Source organism: Crotalus tigris, unplaced genomic scaffold, assembly GCF_016545835.1.
Source record: "Crotalus tigris isolate CLP2741 ecotype Arizona unplaced genomic scaffold, ASM1654583v1 scf7180000023738.1706062, whole genome shotgun sequence".
NCBI lineage: Eukaryota > Metazoa > Chordata > Lepidosauria > Squamata > Viperidae > Crotalus > Crotalus tigris.
In genome coordinates this window covers 1,395,921-1,407,092 of record NW_024100150.1, presented here as the reverse complement: position 1 = coordinate 1,407,092, position 11,172 = coordinate 1,395,921, and the positions used below count along the sequence as shown (strand labels likewise).

General features: G+C 44.8%; 1 protein-coding gene across 1 annotated transcript in view; it reads right to left on the bottom strand.

Annotated features, from left to right (window-relative positions):
• Positions 1–5,770: 5,770 nt before the first annotated feature.
• The window catches only part of LOC120298021 (transient receptor potential cation channel subfamily V member 2-like), a 39,696-nt gene continuing 34,294 nt past the window's right edge, over positions 5,771–11,172 (bottom strand). The window contains exon 16 of the mRNA XM_039321350.1: positions 5,771–6,174. Coding sequence (XP_039177284.1) covers positions 6,065–6,174 — 110 coding nt within the window. The 3' untranslated portion in view covers positions 5,771–6,064. The remainder of the gene's footprint in view (positions 6,175–11,172) is intronic.

The following is an 11,172-nucleotide window of genomic DNA, read 5'->3' as shown; positions in this document are numbered from 1 at the left end:
AGTCTCTTCTTAAAAAGCTCCAGTGTTGGAGCACCCACAACTTCTGGAGGCAGGTTGTTCCACTGGTTAATTGTTCTAGCTGTCAGGAAGTTTCTCCTTCGTTCTGGGTTGCTTCTCTCCTTGATTAGTTTCCATCCGTTGTTTCTGGTCTTGCCTTCAGGTGCCTTGGAGAATAAGTTGACCCCTCTTCTTTGTGGCAGCCCCTCAAATACTGGAATACTGCTATCATGTCACCCTTACTCCTTTTTTTCTCTAGATTGGCCATACCCAATTCCTAACGTACAACGGTTCTTCCTATATTTAGTCTCCAGGCCTTTAATCATCTTAGTTGCTCTTCTTTGCACTTTTTTTTTTTCAAAGTCTCAACATCCTTTTTGTAATGTGGTGACCAAAACTGGATGCGGTATTCCGGGTGTGGCCTTACTAAGGTTTGATAAAGGGGTACTGATACTTCACGTGATCTTGATTCTATGCCTCTGTTTATTCAACGCAGGATTGTATTAGCTTTTTTTGGCTGCTGCCGCACACGGCTGGCTCATAGTCAAGTGATCCAATGGATCCAGGAAATTACAGACCTATCAGCCTGACCTCAATACCTGGGAAGATTGTGGAAAAGATATTCCACACCTGGAATACTGCAACCAATTTTGGTCACCATACTACAAAAAAGATGTTGAGAGTTTGGAGAAAGTCTAGAGAAGAGCAGCTAAGATGATCCAAGGCCTGGAGGCTAAAACATATGAAGAACGACTGCAGGACTTGGGTTTGGCTAGTCTAAAGAAAAGAAGAAATAGGGGAGACAGGATAGGAGTCTTCCAGTATCTGAGGGATTACCACAAAGAAGAGGGGGTCAAATTATTCTCCAAAGCACCAGAGGGCAGGACAAGAAACAATGGTTGGAAACTGACCAAAGAGAGAAGCAACCTGGAATTAAGGAGAAACTTCCTGACAGTGAGGACAATTAACCAGTGAAACAGCTTGCCACCAGAAGTTGTGGGTACTCCATCACTGGAGGTTTTTAAGAAGAGACTGGACAGTCACTTGTCTGAAATGGTACAGGTTCTCCTGGTGGACTTCAACTCCCAGAATTCCTGAGCCAGTATGGCTCAGCTTGGAAACTCTCCCTTTCCCCTCAGCATGGCTGACTAAGGAATTCTGGGAGTTGAAGTCCACCAGTCATCAAAGAGCCCAGGTTGCCTACCCCTGGGTTAGACCATGCCAACATGACAATCCAAGAGTTTGAGGTGCAGAACAAGTGTTTGGAGAAAGACACTGAAGATCTCCACAAAGAGGTCAGCATAAGGTCCCCAGCCAAGTGACCTTCTTCGGAGACGACAAGACAGCCCAGGAAAATGATTTGGAAATGATGTGGAAGCTTGTGTCCAAATCTGAAAAGTCCCTCCTGAGTCTGAATGAAACACAGTGCAGAAAAGCCACTTCAACCCCTCCGAAGAAGGAAGTCGTCGTTCTTCAGAAAGAAAGGGAAACAAAAGGAAGTGCCACAAAGTTCTGCAGAAGTAGCAGATCTGACTTCCGCAGGGAACGTTCTTGGGGCTGAATCCGGAGAACCAGAGGCCAACGGGCACGCGATCTCCTGAAAGAGTGGACACCAGGCTGGTGGGGGTGGCCGAGAAGAGGTCAAAGACAAGGAAGGTTCCGGATTGTTGTGGACAGCCTCAACAGCCAGCCGTGTGCTGCAGCTGCCAAACAAGCCAACACAGTGCTAGGCTGCATTAACAGAGGGAGAGAATCAAGATCACGTGAAGCATTAATACCACTTTACAAGGCCTTGGTAAGGCCACACTTGGAATACGGCATCCAGTTTTGGTCACCACGATGTAAAAAAGATGCTGAGACTCTGAAAAGAGTACAGAGAAGAGCAACAAAGATGATTAGGGGACTGGAGGCTAAAAACAAAGATGATTAGGAGACTGGAGGCTAAAACATATGAAGAACGGTTGCAGAATTGGGTATGTCTAGTTTAATGAAGGGAAGGATGAGGGGGGACAGGATAGCAAGTCTCCCAATATCTCAAGGGCTGCCCCAAAGAAGAGGGAGTCAAGCTATTCTCCAAAGCACCTGAAGGAAAGACAAGAAGCAACAGATGGAAACTAACCAAAGAGAGAAGCAACCGAGAATTAAGGAGAAACTTCCTAATAGTGAGGACAATTGACCAGTGGAACTCCTTGCCTCCAGAAACAGTGAATGCTCCAACACTGGAAGTTTTTAAGAAGAGACTGGACAGCCATTTGCCCAAAATGGTCTAGGGTTTCCTGCCTGAGCAGGGGGTTGGATTAGATGACCTCCAAGGTCCCTTCCAACTTTATTATTATTATTGTTGTTGTTGTTGTTATTATTATGTTTGTTTATTATTTGTTTTACCAATGGTTAATTGACAGAGGTTAGAAAGTTGGAAATATGAGAAAATGTGGATTATATCAGGAAGAGCTATAGCGGATTAGTAAATATTTTGATGGTTATACAATTAATGTCAATGTGGAAAATCCTATTTTTAACAATATGATTGCTCTTTCCTAAATGAAAATTAGAATATTTCGGACATGTGATGTGACACCCAGAAAAATACGGCATACTCCATTTAATCCTCCAGGGAAAGATTGAAGGCAAACGAGGTCCAGGCAGAAGAAGAACATTGTGGCTTCAAAAACTGAGGGACTAGTTTGGACAAAACTCAGCAGCACTTTTTCGTGCAGCTGCTGATAAAAACAGGATTGCCAACATGATCGCCAACGTCCGATAATGGATATGGCACAACAAGAAGAAGATTTTAGACCAATGGCTGTCCATTCTCTTCTCTCTTTTTTTATAACACGTTTTTATTGGTTTTCCAGTTTTACATTTGAGTATTTGGAAAGCAGCGTGGTGATTGGGCAGTCAATAGTTCAATAACACAATCTTTAGTACATATCTCAGGTTACATCATCAAAAATTCCTTCTTTGCTTCCCTTAACATTTGCTATATCATATTTAAGCTAGTAAATTTCTAATTATAACAAGCTCAGTTAAAACATTTATCGATATATTTTTTTGCTTATACGTATCCATATCCTGTTTTTAAGTTTTACCTAATTTTTAACTTTTAATTGCAGCATTCCAATTTAGCCTTTACTATCCATAGTATTAAAGTTTCGGGTATCCCAAATTTCCTTTCTTTCACCATGTAAAAGTTATAATATCTAAAATACACATATTACTTACTGAAATATATTCTTATTTTATTCCATAAACATTTTCTAATTCTCATCCTAGTTCGTCCATCACCACTTACTAATGGAGTATCCTTTATTGTCTCAAATCCATCATCTGTATTATCTGGGCTAAACAATAATTCAAAGCTATTTCCTAATAGTTAATTTTCATTTCCCTTATAATCTAAATCAGTGGTTCTCAACCTTTTTAATGCCGCGACCCCCAACCAGTCATAAGTCGGACTACTCAACCGGTCGTAAGTCGAGGACTATTCAACTGGTGCAGCACCATTTGCAGAATGGGACTTTTGGCGGGCTCAGCAGGGCAGAGACAGCCTGGACAATTCCTATTGGCTTTGGAAAGCCAATAGAATGAGACTCTATTCAAGAGAGTCTCTTCTATTGGCTTTCAAAAGCCAATAGAATAAAAGGGAGTAGCACAGCTAAGGAAAAGGGGGAAAAATGGCGGACTGCGTTGTTTGGCGACCCCCGTGAAATGGTCGTTCGACCCCAAATGGGGTCCCGACCCACAGGTTGAGAACCACTGATCTAAATCCTCAATATTAACCAATTAATCCCTTATCTTTTTATCATTTTCCAACAATATTTCATATTTCCCTTCTTCTCAAAATCTCCCTTTAGCCCACTAGTTGAGATTTTAGGATCCTCTCTAATAAATCAGAAGACCCCATTTTTTTTAAATCTAAATCCAGCTTTCTTTTTATGCCAACCAGGCTCTGGTGGTTCAAATCCCCATATTTGCTCTGGTATATTTATCTTCAATTCGATCTGGTTTTCTTTTTCCTCAGGTTTCTTCTGGTTTAAGTAAAAAGTCATGTCCAATTTTATGGTTCTTGTCTGATTATCTAGGTTTTCAGTAAGCTGTACTTGTTCATCTTTAACACCCTCCATCTTGGTATTACTTTCTTCTGCTTCTGTTGTTCTTTGGGTTGTAGGTTCTTTAGTTGCAATCAGAGTTTGGTTGTCTAAATTTTCAGTATATTGTAGTTGTTGTTTTTTAAAGTCCTCTGTCTTGGAATTACTTTCTTCCGCTTCTGTTGTTTTTTGAATTGTAAGTTCTTCAGTTAGTGACCAGGCTTTCTCTTTGTAGGTTTAAGCTGGCGCCTTTGTCTTTCAGTCTAGATTTGATTACCTCAGTAGCTTCAAGAATTTTTTTCAAGTATAAGCTTATAGTTAGCCGAAATCTGTTGCTGGTCCTCCTCCATTTCTGAGATAGTTATAAATGGTCCTTTAGTGGAGGCTATTTTTGAAACAAGAATCAGTAAGTGTTCACCTCCACAATTTCTAAAAACTAATTTCACTGCCCAGCTGTTCTCTCAGCTTTTAATTTCTTTTAGATAATACCAAGGACAGATCTGGGCTGTTAGCAGGTCTCTTTGTCAAGAATATTCACTTCCTGTACCAGGCTTCGCCACAAGATGTCTCCGATAGCATTTAAAATCTTTTTCAAAACCCCGGCTAGATTTTTATCAATTTAAGTTCTTTTTCATCTTTTTTACAAGTAGATAAGGTAACAGATCCCCGTAAGAGTAGGAACTTTTTGGGTCCCCAAATATCAAGAAGATGCAAATCCAATTATTTAGTTGTTCTTTTCAAGGCTTTATGTCTCCAAGGTAATCTGACGCCACCATTTTAGAGGGTGGGAGGAAAACATTCCCTTCCCTCTCTCCTCACAGGGGGAAGAAATTTCAAGAAGCTTTTTACAGGAAAGTACTTGTGGTACAAAGAAGGTAAGATCTCACCCAATTCCTCTGTGGTGCTTTCAAAGTGCTTGTTAGTAATTTTGGCCTTGGCTGGTAGCGGCTTAGTGATGGGCCATGTTAATGGCCGATCTTTCCCCTGTCAGTTCGAAGAGCTGCCCTGGATCAAACAGGAGGGCTGCCGCCCTTCCGCGATCACTCAGGGGTCCTCTTCACACTCATCGTCTCTCCAGGGCAATTTTCAACCCTTTTCAGGCTCCCACAGCGGGAGAAAACAAGACGGCGGAGAGAGCGATCGCCTCGTATGTCTGCCAGCACCGCAATCACAACCAGAAGCGGCTGTCCATTCTCTTCTTAAAAGCCTCCAATGATGGAGCACCCACAATGTCTGGAGGCAGGTTGTTCCATAAGGACAAGGAGGAGGAGGAAGAGAAAGAGGAGGAGAAGAGAGGAAGAGGAGGTGGAGGAGGAGGAAGAAGAGGAGGAGGAGAAGAGAGGAGGAGGAGGAGAAGAGAGGAGGAGGAAGAGAAGAGGAGGAGGAGGAGGAGGAGAAAAAAGGAGAAAGACTAGTAGGAACAGAAGGAAAAAGGAGATGGAGGAGGAGGAGAAGGAGGAGGAGAAGAAGAAGAAGAGAGGAGGAGGAGGAGGAGGAGAAGGAAGAGAGGAGAGGGGAAGGAGGAGGAGAAGGAGGAGGAGGAGAGAAGGAGGAGGAGGAGAAGGAGGAGAAGAGAGGAGGAGGAGGAAGAAGAAGACAGGAGGAGGAGGAGGAGGAGAAGGAGGAGGAGAAGAGAGGAGGAGGAGGAGAGAGGAGGAGAAGAGAGAAGGAGGAGGAGGACAAGGACAAGCAGGAGGAGGAGGAGAAGAGAGGAGGAGGAGCAGAGAGGAGGAGGAGAAGGAGGAGGAGGAGGAGGAGGAGGAGGAGGTGGAAAGGAGAAGGATATTGGGCTAAAGTGCTGGGTTTTTCACTCTCAGATAACTTTATGATCGGCATTAACTGAGGCGCTCACAGAATTCTTCCTCCATTAAGTGGGTCAGCTCAGCCCAAAGACACCCAGTTCCACCCTCTGTTTCCATCGAACAGCAGTTGAGGCAATCCATTCGTCGCTGAGGTGCCGCCCCTCCCTCCCTCCCTCCCTACGGCCTTAATTCCTGCAGCGACACCCGCTCTTCCTCCTCTTCCTTCTCCTCCACCACCGAAGACAAGCGCGACTTTGCCCGGGCCAGCCAGTCCCGTAGTTTCGATTCTAGAGTAACAGGGAAATAAAAAAAAAAAAAACGAGCGATGAGCGCAAGTATCACACGAAGCAGTGTTACATACATAGTCCTCCACTTACGACCATTCGTTTAGTGACAGTTCATAGTTACAACGATGAACGTGACTTCTGACTGTTTTCCACACTTATGAATATTGCAGCATCCCCGCGGTCACGTGGTCAAAATTCAGATCCTTGGCAACTGACTCACATTTATGACCGTCGCAGCATCCTGGGGTCGCGGGATCAGATTTTACGACCTTCTGACAGATCGGGTGAGGAGGCCAGAGTCGCTTAACCAGGTTGCTAACTTAACACCTGAAGTGGTTCACTTAACAACGGTGCCACGAAAGGTCGTAAGTTGGGGCAAAACTCACTTACCGTCTCCTTTAGCGACAGAAATTTGGAGCTCCATTGTGGTCGTAAGTTGGGGATCACTTGTACGGAGCTTTTGGGAACTGCATCCTGGGGAGCTACCAAACCAGAACTCCTGCCAGGTAGTCCTTGACTTCTGACCATAATGGAACCTGCCTATTGCAGTCACGAGACATGACAGTTATAAAATGGATAGGTTGATTTCAGGACATTTTGTGCAGCCGTCGTTAAAGAAAATGCCATGGTCATTAAGTACCAGATTTGGATCCAGGGGTAGGCAACCTTGGCTCTTTTATGACTCGTGGACTTCAACTCCCAGAATTCCTGAGCCAGCATGGGGGAACTATGGGCCCTTCATGACTCGTGGACTTCAATTCCCAGAATTCCTGAGCCATCAGGGGGGAACTATGGCCCCTTCATGACTGGCGGACTTCAACTCCCAGAATTCCTGAGCCGGCATGGCTCAGCATGGAAACCTCTCCCTTTCCCCTCAGCATGGCTGGCTCAGGAATTCTGGGAGTTGAAGTCCACCAGTCATCAAAGAGCCAAGGTTGCCTACCCCTGGGTGAAACTACCACAAAATACGCCAAATGGCCGCAAAAAGCTACAAGCAGTCATGCTCCCAAAGTTAGGTGGGGCGACCGCCAGAACTTCAGAATCGGGTTGTAACCAGCCTCCAAGTCAGTCTGTTGTAACTTCGGCCATTAAGTGACCTGTCATAAGTGGGGGACTATCTGGTTAGAGAAGGAGAGGCTGGCCTTAACCTGGAATTATTAAAGCCAAGCTGGATTCAGTTTGATGGAGCCACACTTCCATCTGCTGGCGGACAGCAGTTAAAATCCCCCTAGGCAGAATAATAATAATATTGTAATACAGAATAATAGAGTTGGGAGGGGTCTTGGAGGTCTTCTAGTCCAACCCCCTGCAAAAGGAGGAAACCTACCGTATACCATTTTGGTCAAATGACTGTTCAATCTCTTCTTAAAAACCTCCAGTCATGGAGCATCCACAACTTCTCATGGAAAGCCTTTCCGCTGTTTTTAGGAAATTTCTCCTTAATTCCAGGTTGCTTCTCTCGTTTGCTTTTCACCCATTGCTTCTTGTCCTGCCTTCAGGTGCCTCAGGGAATAGCTTGACCCCCTTTTTGGATCCTGACCCCCTCTTCTTTGTGGCAGCAACTGAGATATTGGAACACTACCATCAAGTCACCTTCTCTTCATTAGACTAGACATGCCCAATTCCAGCAACCGTTCCTCATATGTTTTAGCCTCCAGTTCCGTAATCACCTTTGTTGCTCTTCTCTGCACTCTTTCTAGAGTCTCAGCATCTTTTTTACATCGTGGTGACCTAAACTGGATGCCGTATTCCAAGTGTGGCCTTAACCAAGGCCTTGTAAAGTGGTATTAGTACTTCAGGTGATCTTGAGTCTATCCCTCTGTTAATGCAGCCCAGCATTGTGTTGGCCTTTTTGGCAGCTGCAGCACACAGCTGGCTTCTATTTAAGGGATTGTCCACTAGGACTCTGAGATCTAAGCTCCTTCTTACAGTTACTGCTGTTAAGCCAGGTTCCAGCTATTCTAATGAAGAAGAGGTCAGAAGATCCTGTTGTCTGAGATGGTACAGGTTCTCCTGCTTAAGCGGGGGGGGGGGGGGCTGGACTAGAAGACCTCCAAGGTCCCTTCCAGCTCTATTCTATTTTATTCTATTCTATTCTGCTCTAAATTCTATTCTATTCTATTCTATATTTCTATTATATTCTATATTTCTATTCTATTCTCAATAAAGATTCTATTCTATTCTATTCTATTCTGTTTTATTCTATTCCAATTTCTATTCTATTCTATATTCTATTCTGTTTAATTTCTATTCTATTCTATTCTAATTTCATTCTATTCTATTCTATTTAATTTCTATTCTATTCTGAATTCTATTCTATTCTGAATTCTCCTTGGCCTTTTACAGCTATCGCTGCCTTAAAGTTAGCTAAGAGTTTTTGCATGAAGAGGAATTGAAGCAACACTGCTTGCTAAATCACCAGGAAATGCTCGCTAAAAACGAAACCTCAAATGTAGACATGAGACGGGGCAACTGCCGGAACAGAGGTGCTTAAAATATACTTAGAACTGGATGATTATGCTGAAATATATTTTTGCTGACTCCACAAAGTAATGGAAGAGACAAGGGGAACGTACAAGGGGGTGTGTGTGCGTGTGTGTGCGCGCGCACTAAGTTAGCAGCAATGGGGGGTAAATGTGCTAATGGTTGCTGAATACAGGGAATCCTCAACTTACAACAGTTGGTTTAGTGACCGTTCAAAGTTACAATGGCACTGAAAAATGTGACATGATCATTTTCCACACTTACAACCGTTGCAGTATCCCCGTGGTCACGTGATCAAAATTCCGACACTTGTCATATTTATGACATTTGCAGCATCCCGGGGTCACGTGATCCTCTTATGCAGGGGTAGGCAACCTTGGCTCTTTTATGACTTGTGGACTTCAACTCCCAGAATTCCTGAGCCAGCATGGGGGAACTGTGGCCCCCTTCATGACTGGTGGACTTCAACTCCCAGAATTCCTGGGCCAGCATGGCTCAGCTTGGAAACCTCTCCCTTTCCCATCAGCGTGGCTGGCTCAGGAATTCTGGGAGTTGAAGTCCAACAGTCATAAAAGAGCCAAGGTTGCCTACCCCTGGCCTTGTGTGATCTTCTGACTAGCAAAGTCAATGGGGGGAAACCAGATTCACTTATCAACTGTCTCACTGACTTAACTACTGCAGTGATTGACGTAACAGATGTGGCAAGAAAGGTCGTAAAATGGGGCTAAACTCCCTTAACCAATTTCTCACTTAGCAACGTAAATGTGGGGCTCAATTCTGGCGATAGGTCAAGGACCTACCTGTATTGCGCCTGCATCCTAAGCAATATTAATAAATATTAGTGGGGTCTTAGGATGACCTAAGAGGGGATGGCTTGAAATGGGAATATCTATAAAATATGTATTATGGATTTGCCCAGGTCAGTTGGGAATCATCCCTTCATCGAAAAAAAAAGCAGGGGGTTGGACTAGATGACCTCCAAGGTCCCTTCCAACTTTATTGTTATTATTCAGTCCAGAAAGAGAAGACTTTTCAATGCTTAAAAGCCAACAAAGCACGACAAGAAGCAATGGGCAATAATCAGGGAGAGAAGCAACCTAAAAATAAGCAGTGAGAACAATTAACCGGTGGAACAACTTGCCACCGGAAGTTGTGGGTGCTCCAACACTGGACGTTTTTAAGAAGAGAACGGACAGCCACCTGTCTGAAATGGCATAGGGTCTCCTGCCTGAGCAAGGGGTTGGATTAGATGACCTCCAGGGTCTCTTCCAAATCTTGTTATTCTGTGATTGTTATCCCCCTGAATAGAATAGAGCTGGAAGGGACCCTGGAGGTCTTCTAGTCCAGCCCCCTGCTCGAGCAGGAGAACCCATACCATCTCAGACAGGTGAGTGTCCAGCCTCTTGTGAAAAATCTCCAGTGATGGAGCGCCCACGATTTCTGGGGGCGAGCTGTTCCTATGTCCTTTCTTGTGGGCAGAATAAAGCTTTTGTAAATTTCCACCTTGGTGTGTGGTTTATTCAGCGTTGCACGGCAAGCAGAACCCATTTTCTGGGACAACACTAGACCAGTGATGGCGAACCTTTTAGAGACCGAGTGCCCAAACTACAACCCAAAACCCACTTATGTATAGCTGGGTGCAGACTGGTGCGCGTGGCCACTGGATGGGTGTGGCTGCAGTAGTCATGGCAGATTGGATGGGCATGGTGGGGTGGGCGTGGCTTATGGGGAGGGACACCCTGTGGGAGCTGGGCAGGGTTGGGGGAGATCCAGAGGGTCTCTCGCGGGTGGGATGGTGGGCTCCCCAATGGCGGCTCCAGGCTGGCTGGCCTTAGGCCAGTGATGGCAAACTTTTAGAGACCACGTGTGCTGGGGCGATGGCGCGTGCCCACAGAGAGGGCTCCGCGTACCGCCTCTGGCACACGTGCCATAGGTTCGCCACCACTGCCCTATTCTTTCACTTCAAGGCCGCTCAGCAAAATCCAACATGTCTAGTTTAACGAAGAGAAGGACGAGGGGGGACATGATAGCAGTGTTCCAATATCTCAGGGGCTGCCCCAAAGAAGAGGGAGTCAAGCTGTTCTCCAAAGCGCCTGATGGCAGGACAAGAAGCAACGGATGGAAATTAACCAAGGAGAGAAGCAACCTAGAACTAAGGAGAAACTTCCTGACAGTGAGAACAATTAACCAGTGGAACTCCTTGCCTCCAGAAGCGGTGAATGCTCCAACCCTGGAAGTTTTTAAGAAGAGACCGGACAGCCATTTGTCCAAAATGGTCTAGGGTTTCCTGCCTGAGCAGGGGGTTGGACTAGATGATCTCCAAGGTCCCTTCCAACTTTTATTATTATTATTATTGTTGTTGTTGTTGTTGTTGTTGTTGTTATTATTATTATTATTTTGGATCATCGCACAGTCAGCCAGATGTTCAGACTGGATTTCGCACCTTGTCTACCTATCGAGTCCTTACCCAGAACCTGGGATAGGCAGATGTGGATGTTTGATGGTATTACAGGT